The following is a 22503-nucleotide window of genomic DNA, read 5'->3' on the forward strand; positions in this document are numbered from 1 at the left end:
TCCAGCATGTGGTTAGATTATGGAGAGTTTATTCTTTTTAGTGGCAAACATTCAGGATTTTTTACATGCTGAATAATCCAGCCCTTAATGGGATTACGCTTATTAGTATTTTTCAGAAAGCTTCAAGAAAGATGAATCAATCATCTGGAAGATTTACTTTTTTAGGAGGAATGGAAACACCTTTCTTTTCTCTCTGTGGCTATGCTGCACAGATTAATGGAAGTACTATTCGTAAATAATTAGCCGTGATTTTAGGAATTTTAATATAACAGAACAGAATATTTAAAATGTAAAAAAGGGTTAATCACTGAGATGATTGAATTTACTGTATACCTAGGTGAATAGATGAACAGTTTTCCAAGATTATATTGCCTATGATGTCTTTTAGAAAAATTTTAAGTGAGTAAAATCTCTACTTCTGTTTACAAAGCGTTCCATTCTCATACCATTTCACCAGTGAGCAATGTTACTGTTCTTTCAGAAGATCTGAGAAGTCTGAAATTTTCTTTGTAATACATAGTACACATAGGAGGTACATTTTCAGGTTTTACCCTGTGCAGCATAATGGTACTGCTTACTATAGTATTTTTAAGAAGTATTTCTTAAATTTGTATGAATATTTCATGACTCTACGAACCCTCAATTAATTTAAGTAAAACCTACTTATTTTTAAAGAGTGTACTTTTCTTATATTTTAAGGACTATGCATTAAATTTTTCTTTATCAATCTGAATAATTTTTACTGCAGGACCTGCTGGAATATGTGGTCTGGCATTAAAAATGGTAAATACTTCCTCTGCAACTTTAATGTGGAATCCAACCAAGACTAACTTCACTTCTTACGAAGCATCTTTATCAAATGAGACCTTTATAAAGAAGTTCAGGATTCCAGGAGCACTGACTGACTACAGCGTTACAGACCTGACTGCTGGGGGCATTTATAATTTCACACTGCAAAGACTAAGAGGAAATATTGAAGGAGCTTCTGCTTTCATTGAAATTGTAATAGGTCTGTATGGTTTCTCGCTTTCTCTCCTCACCGGTGGATGGTAGCTGTCAATAACAGCACACGTTTAACTTTGTACATCTCATGCTGTAGGATAACACTGGAATTTCAAGAGATCTTGCATGTTATATCTAGCTGTGGCTGTGGCCGTACATTACTTATGCCCTATTCAACCTGCACCTAGTACTACACCAGTCAAAACCTATTTATTTAGTAGGGCTGCCTTTCTTCTGACCGTTTTTAGTATTTGCATTGTTTTTCAGGTCTTATCTTCCAAAGACCTTCCATGAGCTGGATTTTACCATACCTGATTTCAGTTGTTTTTTTACAGTGAGTGAAGTTAAACAGGTTTACAAAAGTTGGTAGAGTTAAGGCTTCATATTGTAAACTATTCTATTCAAGTACTTTTTTTTTTTTGTTAGATTAGTGATTAAAATGTAGTGGGGTAAAATCTCAATACTGACACGTCTGAAGTTCACCATACTATAATAATGTAAAATACAGATTAAATTTAAAGAGGAGAAACGTGCACCAGAACTACCTCAACTAATTTCTCTTACTACTTTCCTGTACTACTTTTTATAGGGTTTTTTGTGGCAATGACAGGGCCATATGAGAGTGTTGGAATTTGTCATTGATTGACTACTTTGACCAAATGTCATGACATTTGTATGTCTGCTTTTTGGATCAGTGCTTGACAAACTGTTTGTGCTTCTTTGTTAGGTAGACTGAAGCAAGAGGTTAGAGAGCTTTTAAAATAAAGTGATATGGGGATGAAAATCCTTACATTTCTTTTGAGATAGTGTCTTGAATGTAAAATTAATAAGGAAAAATATCATATATTTTTTAAACTAGGACTGCAATGCTATAATACTTTACTTGCAATTAATATATTTTTTTAAATACAGGGAAGATTTAAGTCAGTTTAGTTGAGCTAACTGTGCTTCATCTTGCTGAAATATTTTGAGATTACATTGCAATCCTGAGCCTGCTGGTTTACGATGGTTAATTTTGGGAAAAATTAACATGTTGTATTTTTCACTCCATATTCACCGATATATCTGTTTGACCTCAATCAATTTTCAGTCCACTCACTCGTGATATATATATCTCACAGGCATTCAGTATTATTTTTGTACATGAAATTGTGAAATTTACAGCAAAATGTTCTGACTATGCTTTACACAAATATACTGGCTGTATACATTATACTAATAGGCTGAGCGCTGCTGTAGAGCAGCGTGTGTGTTCGTGTACATGAAACTGGGAGGAGGATGATAGAAAAGCAGGTGCATTGAGACTCCAGTGGACCACACTCATATGCACCTTCTCTGATGATGTGATTAAGTCTGCACAAGGGTAGAACTGAGGTGGTTATCCTTGGGCATCAGTGGGAAGGGTAATTCTCAGTCATAGAATAATAGCAGGAAAAACATGACCTTCATGGGACTAAATTTCTCTTTCCACGTGGGCATTTTTATGTTCTCTTCTACTGCTATGACAAAAGGAATTGAACTGAGGTAAAGAGATGATTTAAGTATTGTGATAACTGTACACCCAGAGAGTACTCATGGGTCTGTATAACAAGACCTGTATAAGCATAAAATGCAGCTTTAAAGGAGGTTGAGATCCATAGAAATAACACTACTGATGATAACGACAGGACTTCAAATTTATGAAAGTATACTAAAAGGAAGAATTTATGCTCTCAGTTACACTTGCACACCTCCACATTTGTTGATTTTTTTGGTTGTTCTGTTATTATTAAAATAAAGCAGCAAGTTAGAAATCATGCATACAAGATAAATATGGACTGAATATAAAATCTAAATATAATATTTGCATATAGTAATATTTCAGATGGCCAAACTGGAGTATACTGAAGTGACTTTGTAACTGGATAGTCAGTGTAAAGAGTTCATGAAATATATAACAATCTAAGCAGATTTACAGTAAATAAGAGAGGAGTGGAGCTCTTTCAGGATAGAAGTGATATGATATTCAAACTGCATACTATGATGTTAGTGTATAAACAATACTAGAAGATTTTGTTTGGATTCTAAAGAACTTTGTAAAGAAGCCAGAGGACTGAACGCAAGGGTAGAAGTGAATCTCAAATGTGACAAATAGCGTCACTGACTGGGCTCGCTCAGGGAGATAAGCACAGGAACAGTTGTTGGCTGTGTGCATTTTCCAAAGCAGAAGGAAGACAGATGCATATGGCTATGTATTGCACAGGTGGATAATATATGCAATATTAAAGGCAGATAATGTTTTAATGAGCTATTGAAGAAGCTAAAATCTTGTTCATTATTAGACTTTGAGATGGTGATACAGATTTAAAGGTGTGTTTAAGGGCAGAAGAAAGTGAGATGATTTGACAGGGGTAGGGTGAAAACTTGGGATTAATAAAAGGAATAAAACATCCAGATTTGGGGGACTTGATTCACTAGACTTCATGGACTTACTGGGATTCCAAATACAGGAGAACTCTTAAAAGAGTTAACTACCCTGTGGCTAGCAACAGAACAGGCACCAGCTGTATCTTGAATTTTGACAGTAGCACCAGCTATGACAGTAATAGTGCTGAAGAGCAGAAACACCTGGATTATGCAGAGATTCTTTGTTAACTGCACACTGAGCAGAGCTACTTGAGCTCCCTCACTGTGAATGGGGATGTCTGCAGGGCTCAGAGCTTATCGACTGAGTCTCAGAGGTAGTATAGAAACTATACTATAAAATAATGCTGTATCCAGGCTAATTGACAGTTATCCTTCATGTAGCAAGTAAACTGTTCTTGGATGCTTTTTTATTCAGTTGTAACTATTAATATATTTTTAAAGGGGGTGATTTAAATTGTCTTTCATTCCATAATTGTCTTTCAGAACCTGCAAAGCCAGAAGGACTTAAATTCTTCAATGTTTCGTCACATTCCTTTTCACTGTATTGGAGACTACCATATGGACATGTAGACAGATTTCTTGTGGATCTTATTCCTGATCATGGCTCTGTTGTTATCCTAGATCTTGGAGTTAGGGAATATCAAGTATGTGCTTTTATTACAGGACCGCATGGCCAGGTTTTCCTTATGCACTGTGCTGATGAGTAATTCAAGCTTGCCTCCTTAGCTATTTAATGCAAACATGAATATGCAGGTATTAATGAAAAATCAGTGAGAGCAAATTTCAGAATCCAGAGTTTGTTACCTAACAACAGGTAGTGAATTTACTCTTTTATTTTTAAAGTCTGCTAGAAAGATACAGCCAGTCATCCAAGGGTTCATGAATAGTTTAACAAAGGAAGGGCAGAGCTATTGAGTAATACAGACTCATTAATTGTGTACTTGCCAGGAAGACCTGTGCTTAAATCATTAATGCAGGCGACGTTTCACTGCTAAGCCATCAAAAAGGAATAGGAGCACTTTTTGATCCTGCTTTCTGGAAAATATAGGAATATTTACAGAAATAATGGTTGTTCTGGTGGTTTTGCTTTTGTTTCTTATTGGAACTACAAAGATACAGGTATTTTATGTAAATACTTGCTAAAATGTTGTTAGTTATATTTTTTTCACAAGATGGGCTAGCTTAAGTATTAGAAACTTGCAAGTTTTTTGGACTGCTTTTGTGTTTATTATTTTAAAAAGGAATTTTATAATGTTTCATATGTACTTTGATAACAATGATACGTAAAACCTCTATAGATACACTGATAGGTGATTCTGTGATAAAATTAATAATTTTGTTGTTCTTTAATATTGAAATTTATACAAATCTTAGAGATGGTAGTTGAAAAAGGTGGCAAAATACTATGTTGTAGCTAACATTTAAAGTACTATATTTATTGTTGTATATACTGTTGGATTTCTAAAAGCTTATTAACAGATCACTTTCAGTAAGACAATGCTTAAACTTTTGGGTTTTGTGGTGTGGTTTTATATATATATATATATATGTATTTTATTTATTTATTTATTTTTAAATTCTTGGTAAAATACTTAAATAAATCTACATCCTATTTCAGGCTGACTTCTCTAATACTATTCCTGGAACAACATACAATGTTACAGTTTCTGCAGTTTCTTCTTCACTCTACAGTTCACCTGCCAGTCGAACGGTGACAACAAATGTGACAAGTGAGTTAAGAATGACTGATGAAATCTTGTTGATTATTTTTTTAACTGTGTTTTTTTGGGTTTATTATATGCACAACAGTATCTGAGAAATTATAATCAGTTATGAGCAGTCATTAGGATTTTTCATCTTCTTTAACCATAAAAACCCACACTGAGTCTGAGGCATTATTTGAGAACATGAATGTTTCTCTGTTGGATATTTTTAAGCAGCAGCCCTGGATATGACTTGTAGTTGTATTCATCCATTAGCTTGGCTATTAAAAAAAAGCCAGGGGGGAATAATTTATAAGCTTTAGAAACATTTCCTATTGTGTCATATAAAAATATTCATACCCCAATTCATACCCCAATTTATATGTAGAGTGGAGACTTTGGAGACGTTTCTGAAAAACATAGCCATATCAGACATGTTCTATAAAAGAGTGCAGTTTGGTTTTTAGTGGTTTAGGGAAAGGAGCAGAAATTAAGCCTGCTAGAATATCTCAGATATTAAATTGATATTAAACTCTGTTTTGTCCATGAAGATCTTATCACTAAATTTTTTGCGTTCTTATAGAAGAATGTTCCTGGTGTTCCAAAGTTCATTTTATCATTCTTGTAACAGGACTCTAGCCAGGAGAAAAAAAAAGAAAAAGCTTTTTATTCAACAGTACGTTAGTTTTCAGTAGTTTAATTGGTTTATGTTGGCAAATGATTTAATTTCTTTATATAATCTGGGAAGTTGTTGCCATTATCTGGAAACTTAACTAAAAACTGTTTTACATGTTTGTGTTTGTGTGTGTATATATGTAAATAAAACTATTACTTTTTTTGTTTGTTTGTTTGTTTTTGTTTTAGATCCTGGGCCCCCTGTGTTTCTTGCAGGTGAAAGAGTGGGCTCTGCTGGGATTCTGCTCTCGTGGAATACACCACTGCATCTGAATGGGAGAATTCTCTCCTATATTGTCAAATATAAAGAGGTCTGCCCGTGGATGCAGACAGCTTATACACAGGTCACAACAAAGCCAGACAGTTTGGAAGTTCTTCTTACCAGTCTTAACCCTGGAACAACGTATGAAATTATGGTAAAAGCTTTGTGAATGCTTTTTAGTATTTTGAATTCTGACTGATTGTACATTGTATGAGTTTACAGCAGGTGTTTTCTGAAGGACCTCGCTAATTACCATTGTCATATAGGAAAATATATTACGCAGGTATTTGTTTACAGTAGTAGTTTCTAAATCTAGTTTAAATAATTTCTGACCAAAATTGGACTGAACTGCAGTTTCGTCTCTTGATGTTCTTGTTGACATATGGCATGTGGTAGAAAGTAAAAAGCAAAGGGTAGAATTTTCAAAACCATGTAAATCCTTCTTCATCTTCATTGAGATTTTATCTTTCAAATCACTGGTGCACTTTGGATATTACAAATAGATTTCTAAATCATCTCAGCCAGATGCACAAAAGCATGTAGCTTCATACTTCTTTCTTTGTTTTAAAATTTAATTAGTTTAAGAAGGAGTTTTATGACCTGAATATCTGTTTTGATGTAGTCTATAAATGCTTTTGCCTGGTTTCCCTGATCCTGGTAGGTAACCTAGTGTTATATCCTGAAATACAATGTCATGCTTTTCCATTCCCTACCCATAGATTTTTGTTACCTAGATATTCACAGTTACTATCTACTGCCAAAATCAGTGCATGTATTTTCATTACTTTTGTATGTGGAATTTGTTTACACCGAGATTAGGCACTCCCCATCCATCTCTGAACTCTTCAGCAATAAATGACTTCAGGTGGACAGAAATGAACTGCTGTCCCCTTGGCAATACTGGCCTAGCAGTTCTTTGCCTGACTTACTCTTTTATCAGAACCTCGGAGAGGTCAATGTCAAGAATTAAGTGAAATAATGTGTTTGATTTGCTTCATTCTGTGTCATGTAAGTTCACGCAGCACAAAGCTATAACAAAATATTGAAGTTGACCAGACTGGGAATAGGGCTGTGCAGTGATTCTTTGTAAAGGTGGTGTGCGTGTGTCAGAAAGTACAAATGCAATTATGCCTGCCACTGTGGGAAAGCTGCTCATTGTGAACGTAGCGATGGCTATGTTGATAAAATCCAGTATATCCACAGCTGCAGAAATGTTTGTCCTTTGATCTTCTGCCTCCAGTCATCTGCTAAAAAAAAGACTCAAAAAACCATGAAAAACGTTCAGCTACTGTTTGAGAAATGTATTATCACTTAGACTCTAAGCAATTTAATCTTCTCAGACAAATCAAGTCATTAAGAGAATATAATTTGTAATTTTGAGTACCTCAGTAGCACTTGTGTGGGATTCACTATTAAAGGTTTTACAAATTCTGTTCTTTGCTCCATGTATGAATCTTCCCTGGGAAGACTGGGGGCCATTTTAAATAATTTGTTTTACTTTAGCAATAATTTGGCTTTTGTTGGTATATATGGCAGGCAATTACTCCCATTGCTGGAGCCTGAAACATTGATCTTAGAGCAGAATTTGGCTCAGGAAAGTGACTTGTGACCCAACAACCTCTGTCTAGTAGGGACCACACAGCTTTTCACATGAGTGAATAAAAGTCTGTTGGCAAAGTGCTGTTACATTACCTACTGCTTTGGCGGGTGCCCTGACTGCCTGACCCACGAGCAACCTCACAGATTCAATAACAACTCGGGTGGAAACACTTTTTCTACCTGGCAGATGTGACCGAAAAGAAACATTACATGTTTTCCTTCTCTTGAGCAATTTATTGTGGTTCTGTGGTTAATTTTTGGAGTCTGTATCATTTAAAAGCAGCTCTTGGTTTTTGAATAGGTGAAAATTCTTCATTGCTTTAAGGTACCTGACTTGGTCCTGTTATTAAATTCTTTCATGTAAATACCTTGACAGTACAGATCAACAAAGCTTATAAGCTTTGAATATGGGTTTCCAATCTGTTTGTAACAGCCCAGTCTTAATTTCTTTACATCTAATGAAAAAAACCCATTTTTTAAGCAATAGCAGTGACAAGTGATAATTCGTGAAATGTTGGGGAGCTATAGATAATTTTGGACACCTGATAATTGATAATTTTGTAAAGCTCTACACTCAGGATTTTTTTCTGAACTTAAATAATTGGTGGCATCATCATAATCCAAAGCATAAAAACTAATACTCCTTCCAAATGTGAACTGCAGCTACTTGAATTTTGGATAATACTTTCTTATCTACATAGTAAACTTGTCCTTCTTAAATGTTTCCAAGGTTTTTTTCTGTAATGTCTTTTTGTGGCAGTGATGTCTAGAAGCTAGCAGTGCATTGTGTAAGCATTTATTTTGATTTCTCTTCATAGCTAGTTGGTGCATGTATCTGACACCTTTACAATGCAAATTTTCGCTTACTTGTGAGTTCTCTTGCAACTACACGTATGAAAAGGGAGTTTCCATGTCTCTCTTAATGCTAGTTTGCCTTTCTGGACCCTTTCTACTATACCTACTTTGAGTTGAGATAATTAAAAATCAGTGCTCAGGAAAGGACATACCTTTAGATTTATATGATGTAATTTTAACACTGTCAGAATTTTCTCATTACCTACCAACCCCCCTGAAGATCTCCAGGTCATTTCCTCAGCTGTTGCAGTTACTATAAAATTCATCAGTGCTTAAGGATATTTCCAGTCGCTCTTTCAGTGACACAGAAGTAGATGGGGTTGGCTGGAGTCACAAGGTGTGCATGCATGGAAAGGGGTGTTTGTACAGCTTAGGGAGGAACTACCAGTGATACAGATTCTCCTTCATCAAGCAGAGTATGCACTGCACTGGGAAGTGGTCAGAGGCGTATGCATCTCTTTACATTCTAGATTAAGTCTTCCATGTTACCTCATATTTCTTTGCTGTAGTTGTCTGCTGTGGCTTAGTGCTTTCGTTTACTACATATGCTATAGATTTTCTAATGTAACTTTTTTTTTCCTATAGGTTGCTGCTGAGAACAGTGCTGGCGTAGGAGTATTTAGCAATCCTTTTCTTTTTCAGACCGCAGAAAGTGGTAATTTTAAAAAAGCTGCTAATAGTTATTCTAACTAGAGCTGATGATTATTTTAACTAGAGCTCCTCTACCTTGTCCAAGTAAAGTATCCATAGCGTATTTTATACTTGACCAAATTCTGATGCGTTAAGTACAAAATCCTAATTCTGTTCTTATTCTCTCATTCAATGGAAAAGGTGCATTTGTCCCATTTGCTAGTAACACCATTTAGAGTGTGTACATATTTATTATACACAGTCTGTTTCTGTTGGGGTTTTGCTATGCCAGTTTCTAAGCAGGACGCTTCCAGAAAGCAAGGTCACAAGAGAGCAGAGCTACCTACCCTGTTTCCCTGAAAATAAGTCCTACCCCGAGAATAAGCTCTAGCATGATTTTTCAGGATTTTTGAGGATGCTCGAAATATAAGCCCTACTCTAAAAACAAGCCCTAGTTACAGTTCATAAGAAAAATCAATCTAAATAGTGTCCAGGCAGCTATACATGTAAAAGAGTAAAACTAATTGGCAGTAGAATGCAGCAGGACAGATAGACTCTTCACCAAGAAAAGCAGATACCCCCCAAAAGAATCACACTCAAAAGACTTCATGAGATTCAAAACAGTAAGGGTTGGCAAGTACCGGGCTCTCACACACAGATTGGAGAGTTATGATGATGTTCCAGAATGTGATGACATGACTATATCTGAACAACTGTTGATTTTTTATTCAAGAATAAATGTAGATTATTGCTTATGGAAAAATAAGACATCCCCTGAAAACACGTCCTAACACATCTTTTGGAGCAAAAATTAATATAAGACCCTGCCTTATTTTCAAGAAAACAGGGTATCAATTGGACCCATCTGCTGTTGCCTTCAACAGTAGTAGGAGACTGACTTTGTTGTGTGGCCAGCTCTGACATTGTCTGCTTTTGTCAAACCATATTTGTTTAGTGCTGGAGTCAAGTGCCTTTTCTACAAAGCCCAGGACAGAATGTATTGTACTAAGTTTTTACTTCTTTGTTCTGAAGAAAAAAAAAATTATAATATATGGCTGAAATGAAAATTTGATTTGATGCCTTTGAAGATTAAAAAATTATAATTATAGTCTGAATTTGGTTAATATTTATTGATTTAGTGTTTGTAGTCTTGCTCACGCTCCAGGAGCAGCTGACCCTTGGCTGAAGAGCTGGCACCAGGCCAGTTACATTGGAGTTAATAAGTCTTAGTGGAATACAGAATTTGTGCTACCATGGTGGTGACCATCCCACTGTGTTTGGGACTCCTGGTTGGTTTCCGTGGCTGTGCAAACCACAGGGTGCCACATCTCAGTTATTTGCAGGAAATCATCATTCTGCATCAAATTTTTGGGATAGTGCAATGAGCTATGAAACAAAATATGAGAAGGGGTAGTAAACTTGCCATGTGGAGCTATGCAAAGTCATTGATTTTAACTATTCTTTCTATGTTATTGTTGGTAGAAAACCTTATTTCTTTGAGCTTTATTTGCTCGTGTTTGACAGAGGCATCAGTGTTTCTTCATATGAGAGTATTAGCTTTATTTATGCATTCCTGCTTACATTTTATTACAGCTAAAATCTGTTATTATAAATATAATTTGAAGGTGTTTTGAAATTCTAGATGAGAGTTCTGTGTCTCTGATACTGCATTTATACTTTTATCTTCTCAACATCTTTTTTATAAGTCTTCCTTTAATGGCTGAAGAAACCCTAACATCTTGAAGATGTATAGTTTAAAGTAGGAAGGTTAGAAGAGCATTATTTAAATATAAAGGCTGTAGTCTGGGAGGAGGGAATAGGAGGTGAAAGATGTGCAAAAGATTCAGCATGGCCTAAGCACTTGAGGCTGAGAGGTTCTGTCTCAATTCAGCCCTGGAAGGTTTGTACTAGTGGATACCAGTATAGGTATATTTATAATATAATATATAGTATATGAAAATATACTATATTTTTAAGGCAGCATAACCATTTTCTCTTTTGTACTAAGGCTAGTTATAGCAGGAAATTCTGCTGCCCACAAAATGCAGACAGGACTAAGAAAGAGTCACAGTGCTCTTGTTCTCAGGAAAGTTCATATAGCTTGTAAAATCTCATTTAGATGTTGCATCCCATTCATTTGTGCCATGATTAATGCAGATGCTCTGACAAAATGCTTGGAAGCTGTCACTGATACAAAGAACACAATTTCTGTAATAATTAAATTAAATTGAGCTATTTAAAGCTACCAAAAATCTACATCCAGCTGAAAGGATGGCACAGATGAAGTGAAATAAAACACCCAGTGCTATCATATGCTTTTAAACAAACAAAAGTGGGCAAAAGTCTGCTACTTCTGACACAGTGGACGAGTTGCTTCTAGGAAGAATATTTTTAAGTTGACCAAACCAGTTACTATATTATTATGGGGTGGAAATAATTATATTTCTCACTTAAACCAGGTTGGAAAAGAGCTGATTGCATATCAGCTACTTTACATGTGTTTGTGAATGGTCGTTACTTATTTGCTTCAGGGTTTGGAAGCTAGAAATGGCATTGCAAGAAAAAATGGGATTTTTTTTTCCAGTGCTGAGAAGAAAAGTATGTCACACTGCTTTTGTTTGTTTTGTTTCCAAGCTCCAGGTAAAGTAGTGAATCTCACAGTTGAAGCCTTGAATTATTCAGCTGTAAATCTGATCTGGTTTCTCCCTCGGCAACCAAATGGAAAGATAACTAGTTTCAAGATTAGTGTGAAACATGCAAGAAGTGGAATTGTAGTGAAAGATGTCTTGGTTAAAGTAGAGGACCTTCTGTCTGGGAGGTTACCAGAATGCAATGTAAGCGCTGCATTTTCTTTGAAAAGTTCAGCTCAGATTTTTTTTTTTGACCAGTGCAGACATTGTGTAATGTTAGTATCTCATTTTTATATATATTATAATAGTGCTTTTAATATTTTAAATGTATGCTTTATTCTGTGTAACAAATTTCAACATTATTTAAATACTTTTTATATCAAAATAAAAAGACTGCTAGTAACAGAGTGACTTTTTTCTTAAAAATATTTGTAGTCAGAGTTGTTCTTAAAATAAGCATTCATTGAAAAGCTTCTGAATTTTGACTATTCATTGGATTCAGATCTGTAACCAATGTATACCTTTCTGAATTTCTTGAAAAAACTATCTCTTCCGGTGTTTTTTCTCATTTTTCTCTTTATCCTGAGCAGAGTGTTGTGATTACTTGGATGTCAACTTGCCTAACTTTTTTCTTTTTTCTTTTTTCTTTTTTTTTTCTTTTTTTTTTTTTTTTGCGGGGCGGGAGGGGATGGTAGGCTTAGAACTTTGATGAAAAGTGCAGTTTTACGTGGTAAAAGTTATCAGGACTTAGGCTTCAGATTGTATTTGGAAGATTATCTTGGGCACTGTGAAGGTTCCCAACATGAAGCTAATTTAATTCAGCACTGAAAACCTGCTACCTACTGAATCAGAAGTATTTGTTATTGTAATGTCTAGTGGCTTTTCAGAGGTGTCTCCTGACAGTATGGGTTAGGAAACTGCTGTCTAGTCTCATCCATCATATGTAATACACATGTGATGTAGAAGGACCTTACTACAGGACTTTGGTTTTTTTTTAAGAGAGAGACTGAAAAAGGAATTTGGAAATTATTAAATGAATGCTAGAGAGTGGCTTCTGTTTAGTCAGATGTGAGAATTTTTGGGATAAGGCAGGAAGCTATAATACTGTCACTAACAGAATGTACTAATAATGTCAGCTAATGAAAGAAACAACCTGAATTTGAAGATTGAAGCACGGAAAGGAGAACCAGTTTCAAAGGCGATCTGCCTTTTTTGATCTACATATATTTACAATTGTAATGTATAGGTGCAGCTTATCGTGTTTCATATTTTGTCGTTATAGGATAACAGTGAATCATTTTTGTGGAGCACTACCACTCCTTCAACTACTTTTGGCAAATCTACAATTCCTTCACGGACTACGGTTACACCAAGCATGGAGGCACCGAGTCAAACAAGCTCTGTTTGGAATGAACCAATTAGTTTTGTTGTAACTAATCTCAGGCCATATACCACCTACCTTTTTGAAGTCTCTGCAGTTACCACTGAAGCAGGTTACATTGACAGTGCAATTGTGCGGACACCAGAATCAGGTATATACTGCTTTCAAACGGAAATAAAGTTCTCAGATTTATATAAAAACTTAAAAATATCAGTTTGAAGTTATACTGCAAGATATGTCAGTCTAAATCTGTCTTTGTATCACACTCTTCTATTTACATGATTCCTTAATTTTACCTAATGGAATCAACTGGAAGTGTATATAACTATTAATGTATCTGATAATGCACAGTTGGCAGGAGTTCTGTTATTTTTAAAAGTCTAAGATAGCAAACTATGTTAAGAACAGATAAAATTTTATGAAAAACTAAGGATAATGTAAGAACTGCATTTAATGGCACAATGGAAGGAGAATTAAAAATGCACCTGAAGAGAGAAGGTGTCAGGCACGGTATTCAAAAAGTGTGTGTATTATGCACATAGTGATGCACTTAAAGCTACTTTGCCTTTGTGGAAAGATGAGCAGTATAAATAAAATTCCTGTCCCATGGTTCTTCCATCTGGACCTACTGCAGAAAGTTGTTCAGTGCTGAAGAAATCTTTAAAACACTGAGAAAGTTGATTCTGGATTATCTGCAATGCACTGAGAAATCAGAATTGGAAAAGAAGGCTGTCCAGGAGCATGAGTTTTGTAATGGCTTAAGTGGTAGGCAACATCATTAATAGAGCCATATCAAATAGGTGTTCTAGAGGAATGTTATTGCTTTCTGTTTGCTAGTTCATAGGGTTTTTTTTATGCCTGACACAGTTAGCTGTTACTGAGTTCCCCTTTCATACATCCAGAATTCATAGCACTGTTCAGATGGAAATAAATTCAATTCCCTCCTAGCACTGTTTATTTGAATTGTTTTGTCAGAATTGAATTATCCCTAATTTGCTGCTGTGTCTAGGGTTGATGAAGTTTCGGATAGTTTCTGTTCTAGCTATCTCAGGGCTAATTTCCAGTTTATTTTTCACCCTGTTAACATCCCAGGATAAGTGTACTGGTATAATAATAAGAAAACCCTGGGAAGTGATGAAAAGCTTATGCCATGAGGCTTAGTTCTGCCAAATACATAGAAAGATCTCTGCTGTGTGCAAGGTCTTCAGTCCTTGCCTACCAGGTACCTATACAGCCGGGGTTCATCCACTGAAGCGTGATCTGGGGAAAGCGAAGCTGTCATGCTGGTCGGTGTGAGGGGACCATCATCTCTCATGGCACGAGCCTCAGCAAATGCCTCCTCTTAGCAGCGCACTGGCACACCCAAGCCTCTGGATCCACCTCTATTAGATCTTCACCTTCTAAGCATGCAGGTGCTTGTAAAGTGCTCCCTGGAGAGTCCGGCATGCCCATGTGCCAGGGAACCCCTTTGGGGCTGGCCATAGAGCTGGTGGTGATCTGTTACAAAGTCATTATGAGTTAATAGATGCTTTGCCTCATTACTTTTATTTTCTCACCTTTAAATTGCTTCAGTGAACAAGATATTTTTACATGCTAAAGTTTGTATTTATCTATATAGCCTATAGAGTAAAATCATTGTTTAGGACTGTTGCTTTGCAGTTACTGTAACAGGTCCCCCCTCCAACATCTAGCACCAACCAGTCTCTCTGTAATTACTGAAATCCACTTCCCTTTTCCAAGCATTCTAATTCTTACAAGAGTCTATTTAGTTCTGTTCTAGCCACCCCTTGCAAGCTACCAGTTGCTCATATGGCCAAAACGTCACATTTCAGTCCTCCACTGAAGTGTCTGAGATGAGGCTTGAGGGAAAGGAATTGATATAGTTTCAGTTAGCAGATGGGAGGATGGAGAGCACATTTATTTCAGATCTCACTTCCTTGCTCACAGAGGAGCATGACATGGAATTGTTGTCATGCCCATTTCACCACAAAGAGGAAGATGATATGTGTCTCTACCGTACAGCTCATAGTGCTCCATTTTAAAATGCTGAAAACTATTTCTGCCCCTCCAACCAGAATTTTCTGAGCTGTGCTGAAGCTCTCCTGTGTTCTTGATAAAGGTGATATTTTCCTTGCTTTGATTTTTGAAAAAGAGGCTACCTCTTTAAAACATTTAAAAATGTTTCATTATAAATAAATACTTTTTTTGAAAATCCAGCGTGTAAATATTTCCTTTGCTGGGGTGTCTGTGAAAAAGATTTAAACCTTGGAGAAAAAGAAAGTGGGCTTTTAAGATGATACTTCAGAATTATGCACTATTGTAGCTGATGCAATTTGCTTAACCAAGAATGACTAAGGACAAATCTATAGGATATCTTCTAGGAACAGCAGGATTTTTCATTTCTTTCATTTGTACATTAGTTTTTGCAAAAGACGGCAGCACTTTTAAAGAGTAATATGTTAGTTAACTTGCATGTTTTTTACAGGATCAGTCTCTATTTCCATGTTGGCTTAAATCTCACACACGACATATTGACCTAATTTTAATATAAATACATATCAGGCAGCTTCCATAAGTTTACTTGGGCATGCAGCAGTTTTGAAAGTCAGATTTGTTTTTATTCTATACAGATGTAAAGAATTCACCTCTTTTAGTTGTCTTTGGATTCAGATTTTCACTTCAATAGTAATCTCTCATTAACTTTCGATACAGGAAGGTATACTTTAGAAAGGACAGGGATTGGATTTCATAATCACTTGAGTATGAGGTTCATGTAATTAATGTGAATAGTTTAATGAAAATAGAAAATTACTCAAGTATGCAATGTTTTTGCAAGCTTAATTGTTTCCAGGTGTATCCTTTTGGACAGTAATGTATATCAATAGTGCCGTCAGAAATCTTCGATACGAAGTATTGTCTGTATGAAAAAAGAACCTGTTCAAGGAAAAAAAATGTACCTGATGTGAACTCTGTATTGCTGAGCATTATAATCTTATTTGAGCATCTTGTGTATGTAATCTATATCATGATGAAGTCACTGCTAAACTTGGTAGAATCCCTGCCACCTTTGTCTTCTAAAGATTGTTTGCATACTGCCAGGTCTTTTGATACCCTTTGAGAGCATTACATTAAAAAAATAAACAAAATTAAAATAAGCCCTTTTAGTGAGAGATGCTATTAATGTAGCTTCCCTTCAGAATATTTAATGTTTATGTGTAAAATTAATTGTCTGATACATGGTTCTTGGAAATCCTAATATGAATTATTTTATGTTCAAAGACATTTTTCCAATATTGTTTAAGTTCCAGAAGATCCACCACAAAATTTTGCCAAGAGCAACATTACAGCAAAGTCTTTCTCAGTGATGTGGGACCCACCAACCATAGTAACAGGAAAGTTCAGTTACAGAGTTGAACTGTATGGACCGTCTGGTAAGCCTGAATTAACGGTTTTATTTCTTTTTCTTTTTTGTGATTATTTCCTTGTACTTGCATTCTTAGTGTCCCTGTCAATAAGAATGTATATTTGAAAGCAGTGCTATGTATCCTTTTTACTATTAGACTTCTTAATAAATTTTAAATTACTTTTAAGGGAAAAGTCTGCTCATCATGATGAAAAGTATGCAATGAAACTCACATTGGGTATTCTTAAGAGCGGACGAAACCAACTTTCCTCACTCTTTTAGAGAGATGACAGGCTAAGATCGCAGCTGCATTAGCATGCTTATATATACAAATCATGTGGTATCTTACCTTTTTTCTCTTTATGGTAAAGATTTCTGGAGGATTCTCGTTCCTGTGTAGTATTTAATCGACTGTTTTGATGTTTTTTGTTTTTTGTAATTTTTTAAACTCAGACATGTATGTATAAAGAAATTATACAACTGCCTGTAGTTAAGTAAGAAGTTAGTGAGCTGTACACTAATGTTTTAATGGAACCACACGAGAAAAACACTGGAAATCAATTTATAATTAAGAAAATCTCCACTTCTTGAATCTTGTATCTTCTTGAGAAGGTTTTGGGACATTTTTTTCAGGCATTCAGTATTATTTCCAATGACATTGATGTCAAACTAACTTTTCACAAATAAATTTGGCTTTTCACTGTTCATCATCCTGAAAAGTGGCTATATCTAGTGTAAGCAAATAATGGACTTTTTTATTTCTGAGCTAGAATCTCTTCATTTTTCACTCCAGGTCACATTCTGGATAACAGCACAAAGGATCACAAGTTTGTATTTAGTAACCTTGTGCCGTTTACAACATATGACGTGTACGTTGGTGCAGAGACAAGTGCTGGGGTGGGGCCAAAGACAAACCTTACAGTTTTCACTCCTGCAGATGGTAAGTAAGAATAAAGAAGTGAAGTTGGTGGGTTGTATATCATAACTGGTTTAAATTTTCTCTTCAAAGCCCTTTAAGGTACTTTGCAAAGGAAAGAATAGGTGTGTTTTATAAGAGTCTTGCAAGAGAGGTATAATAAGCTAATGAAAGAAGTTAGCTGAAAATTTTTTACATAGATTTATTTCTCCATTTTTTTCCCGGTTCATACACTGTCACTAAATCTGTTTGCTACCAGAAGCCTTCAGAGATGGTGACAGAAATGCAGTTTCTGCCTGAATTATAGTTAGATACGGTGATTAAGTTGCAGGGCCTCCAGTTACCCGTTAGATGGCAGCAAGTGGAAGAGAAAGAACAGCGCAGGATTCACGCCCCCCCTCCCTCCCCGGCTGGTTTGTCTTTTACTAAACATCTCTCGTTTCACTAATTTTCACCAAATCCAAGGCCCCATTCCCGTTTCTAACGGAGCCACCTTTCCCAGGGCCCGTAGCTCTGAGGCAGACACAGCATCCAGATCTTATCCTGGGGCAATCGAGGGGTTGGTTCTGCCTTGACGCATCTACTCTGTTGTTTGGGAGTTTTGGCTCCCGATAGTTCACTCGCCAGGTGAGAGTCCTCTGCTCAATAGAAACACAGTTTTATCTTACATGTGTGTGAGATTGTGCAGGATTAATGGTCTGCATCTGAGGATGCAACCAGAAAAAAAATCGAGAATCGCTGTGTAATAGGCAGGCAGTTTCAAGGTGGTTATTTTTGTGTTATGTTTGTGCCACACAGCAGAAAATTTAGACAATCTCTCAATCAGTGATTGACGCAATGCTTGCTGTCAAGGTGTAAGAGCAGGAGGAACATCTATCCTTATTTAATCGTATTCTTCACCGAAGTATCTGCTTTTGTCAGCTCTCAGAGACAATTTCCAGAGATGGCCTTCCTCAATACAGCCATGCTCATCTTCTGTCTGAATGTCCGAAGCCAATGTACTTATTTGTTTGTTTGTTTGTTTGTTTGTTTGTTTGTTTTTGGTGAGGGTGACATAGAATGTGTCATTTTAATGCCAAATCTGCAAACATTCATCATGTGAATAATTTCAAGCATGTCTTTTTTTTTGGTGGCATATTAGGAGAAAATATTTTTCACATCAAACCTGAATATCATTCTATTGCATATAAAAGTTTCTGATATCTGGCAGTCCATCATGGAGTACAGTATCATTATTACTGCATAATTAAAGCAGAAACTGAACCAAAACCTACTATATAAGTGAAATGAACAAGGTGTATCACATTTTCAATATACTTGATGTTCCATATAGTAAGCTAGAAAACGTATTCTTGCTTCCAGTGCACTGACTTCAGTGAAGCTATCCTGATTTACATAATTTTAAGATATGACCATACTCATACTTATGTCATATATGTAAAAAAAAACTGTGTGCATATTATTAGAACTGTAACTTTTTTGCTAAATAAACTCCATGTGAAGTAACTTTTTACCTTCATGGGAGCCACTTAAAAGGTAAAGATATGAAATTTGATTAAATACACACAGTGCTGAAAAAGCCTGTAATAATCACAGATGTTTAATAAAACCAAGTTTCTTCTTGAATGTTTAGTCCCAGGTATCGTATCAGATTTGCATCCAACAGAAGTGGAAGCCACATACATAAAAATTGTTTGGAGGAAGCCACGACAACCAAATGGAATCATTACTCAGTACAGAGTTAAAGTTAATGTGCATGAGACAGAGGTGACTCTGGAAAACACTATTATAGATGGAAAAAATAAGGTATTCTGTGTTTGTTTTTTTTTTTTTCTTTGTTTGTTTTTCAATATGGATTTCTTTGCTAGATTAAATTTGCTTCTCTGCCTTATCTGACAGGTACAGTATGTGGAATTAGCCATGGCAGATGAGTTGTCAGTGCTTTTAAAAACCACCTTCTTCACCCCACCCTCTTTCTCTGACTGGGTTTTAAAGACATTCCAGTAATGCTGTTTCCACAACATGAAAACAGTAAATAATTCTAACAGAGTGATCCAGATTACTTAGGTACTGAAGGCAAGAAAGCCATAGCCCATAGTATTACTGTTTATAGCCCCTGAGTTCTTTGCATCATCTTTAGGATGACCTAACAGCAACAGTACAGCTTTAGGTGCCTAGATCGATACATAAAAACTCAAGGAAACTCCTAGAAGGTGTGGGTGCAAATCCTATGGGGAAGTGAATTTGGCATAAGTCTCCCAAGGCTGGTCAAGTGCTCTGCTTGCAAGGCTAACACCCCTAGACTTTTTTACCCCCATTTGTGTCCTTGAATTTACGTGTCTGATAATGCATGCTGAACTTCATGCTGTGGTTGTATATTAAGGATATCTGCATGCAGCTACCAGATCAGATTTTTTAGGAGTTTTGTGCTGTTAGTCATTCTAGCTTCAGGATTTTGGGTGCTGACGTGCTCTACATGCTTAGATGGGGCAGCTCTCAGCATGCAGCACAGAACTGTAGACCCCTAGCAAATGTTCAGCTCAGGACTGAGTGCATTCTGAGGTGGTGTTTTTGGGTCTTAATTTTGAACATAGGAGTCCAAAGTGTGAATAATTAAATTTTTAAAAACAAGGATATGTTTCTCTGGATCTGACACAGAATCTAAGTTTTTGATGTAGAGCTCAACAAAGGATTTTGCTTTCATGTTGAATGATATACATTAAATAGAGCCCTGGAGCCAAACATTACATAAGGAGTAAGGCGGGGGGAGGTGGGTGGGTGGGAAATGAGAGTAAGGATTCATTCATCAAAACAAGCAGGAGTCCTTGCAAAATGAAAGTATATAACTCTATAATTAAAGATTGTATCATAGTACAGACTCAAAAAATTAAAATTGTCTGCGCAGACATGTTTTAATGATGGGATTTCCTATTTTTTTTGAGTTCTCAATTTAGCATCATTGCTGCCTTTATTACAGTTTAATGAATGTAATTTTTTAAATTAAAAACCAAAACAAATAATAACATTACTTTATTTAAAACCTCATTCACCCAAGTTTAGAACATTAACAGGATTTGAACTGTCAGATCCACAGTGCTAACAATACTCAATAACTAATAGCAATAAAAGGCTGTTATCTTAAGTGGAAAAGCCTCAGAAGCAAAAAGTATTTCCACATTGATTACTATTTTGCTATAAAATGTTGGTGAAGATGAGGAATATGTAGCTGTTACCTGTTGGTACTTAGATGAGATTGATGCTCTGTCACTGCCCATGGTTAATCCTCCTCAGTTACAGCAGTAAAAAAGCTGCTTTGCCCTCTCTCCACCCAGAGTCTGTAGGGAGAGAGCTAATGTGCATTAGTTACATCACTGTTAAAGCATTTCTTTCTGGCGGTGAAGTGGGCCACATGTGTGAGTGGGGAGCGCTCACAGATGACAGCAGAACAATTTAGAGACACTACAGTCCTGGATTCAGTCCCACATTCTGAAGGGGCATGATGATCTAGTGCTTGCACACCATTTTGTACCTTTGCCTCTCTCTCTTTTCTCTTTTGCTTTTGTTCCCCTCTTTGTAGTTCTCACATCCCTTATATCTACTGCGATCCCTTTCTGGCATTTGTCTTTTCCCCTTCTGTCCCGTGGGACCCTGTGGACCCCTCTGTATTACTTGTCTCCCTTTCACTCTCCCTTTTCACATACGTACTCCCTTATTTCCACTTTATTTCACTAGCTTCTGTTTTCCTCCCTCTTTCCTTATTCCTTCTCAGCCATCTAGTCAACCTTTTACTACTATTCTTGAGTAGGAGCATCTGAAGGCCTCTTGTCGTAAGTGCCTGCGACTCTGTTTCAGAACATGTTTAGTACAAATGGAATCTCCTAGGCTCAAACATGTGTCTATTCAATATAACTCTAAGGATAAAGTATTAAAGGCCTTGTTCTAAAATTACCACTTTAATATGAAACCCATATTTTAAGAATTATTTTTTTTAAAAGCATGCGGCATTTATTTAAACCATAAAAATGAATAAAAGTTTGTAGGCTGCTGGCAGCTGAGCTTTTTCATGAGAAATGTTGAATTTTTCCATGTTAATTATTGTTGTAATGAAAGATCATGTTTCTATGCCAACATTTACATAGCGTGTGTGTATATATATGCACAAAGATACAAGCACTTTTTAGGTATGATATACAAATTTAATAAAATAATTTAATGATTACAAGGTTTGCGATTTATTTTTATATTTTTATTTTTTAGTATTTCACTGATTCTTTGGAACCATACATGATAAGTGAAAACACCAAGCCTTCTCCCACCTGGAATTCAATAGAAACAACCAATGAATTATATGAAGGTTCAGCTGAAATGTTTTCCAGCATTCAGGCCACTTCCCCAGTAATATTTACAAGTGTATCTGGTGATAATTTACCTGCTACAAATGGAGTTGCAGAATTACATTCTGCTTCGGGTAAGATACTTTAGGATATTTTTCTACGTGCTCCTTTGTTCTGAAGGACCCTCATCACTGTCCCAGATATGGTCTTTTGCACATGGTTCAAGCACATTATGAGTGGGTCATTTGCTGGAGTCGGATTTTTTTACTACCAAATAACCTTCCAAAGCAAATGGGAATGCCACACAGGCAGGAACTAGCCCCTTGTCACCCAGCTGACCTTCTTCCTAGTGAAAGGAGCACCCGAAAGCCATCAGCCAAGCTGCATAGACAATCAGTTATTACAGTTGCCAAAGCAGGTGTGATTGTCAGGGATTAACATATCTCCAAGCCCTTCAGAGACCTTGATTTCTCTAAGCCTTTTGACTAATGGGTTTTCAAATGTCAGTGAAGCTAAATAGGTCAAAAAGTTACAACTTTGCTATATGGGTGACAAACAGGTGGAGATGACCCCATGACACAGTGGTGTCATTAGCGTGTACACTTGTTCTGTAGTATCAATGGACCAGTGTTTCTTTACCAGGAATGGATATTTATAAGTCATTAAGCAGGCCTCAGCTGACAGGCAGGGACTTAAAATACCACTTT

At 36.2% G+C, this 22503-nt stretch overlaps 1 protein-coding gene across 6 annotated transcripts in view; it reads left to right on the forward strand.

The window, feature by feature from the left end:
* Window positions 1-22503, forward strand: part of PTPRQ (protein tyrosine phosphatase receptor type Q) — a 131271-nt gene that overhangs the window by 19393 nt on the left and 89375 nt on the right. For all 6 annotated transcript variants that reach the window (XM_071799539.1, XM_071799542.1, XM_071799547.1 and 3 more), the window contains 11 exons: window positions 749-1009; window positions 3892-4052; window positions 5027-5138; window positions 5976-6202; window positions 9088-9157; window positions 11767-11966; window positions 13045-13294; window positions 16446-16574; window positions 17340-17486; window positions 19096-19268; window positions 21720-21930. In XM_071799539.1, coding sequence (XP_071655640.1) covers window positions 749-1009; window positions 3892-4052; window positions 5027-5138; window positions 5976-6202; window positions 9088-9157; window positions 11767-11966; window positions 13045-13294; window positions 16446-16574; window positions 17340-17486; window positions 19096-19268; window positions 21720-21930 — 1941 coding nt within the window. The remainder of the gene's footprint in view (window positions 1-748; window positions 1010-3891; window positions 4053-5026; window positions 5139-5975; window positions 6203-9087; window positions 9158-11766; window positions 11967-13044; window positions 13295-16445; window positions 16575-17339; window positions 17487-19095; window positions 19269-21719; window positions 21931-22503) is intronic.

The sequence above is a fragment of the Patagioenas fasciata genome, chromosome 1 (genome assembly GCF_037038585.1).
Source record: "Patagioenas fasciata isolate bPatFas1 chromosome 1, bPatFas1.hap1, whole genome shotgun sequence".
Taxonomy (NCBI): domain Eukaryota; kingdom Metazoa; phylum Chordata; class Aves; order Columbiformes; family Columbidae; genus Patagioenas; species Patagioenas fasciata.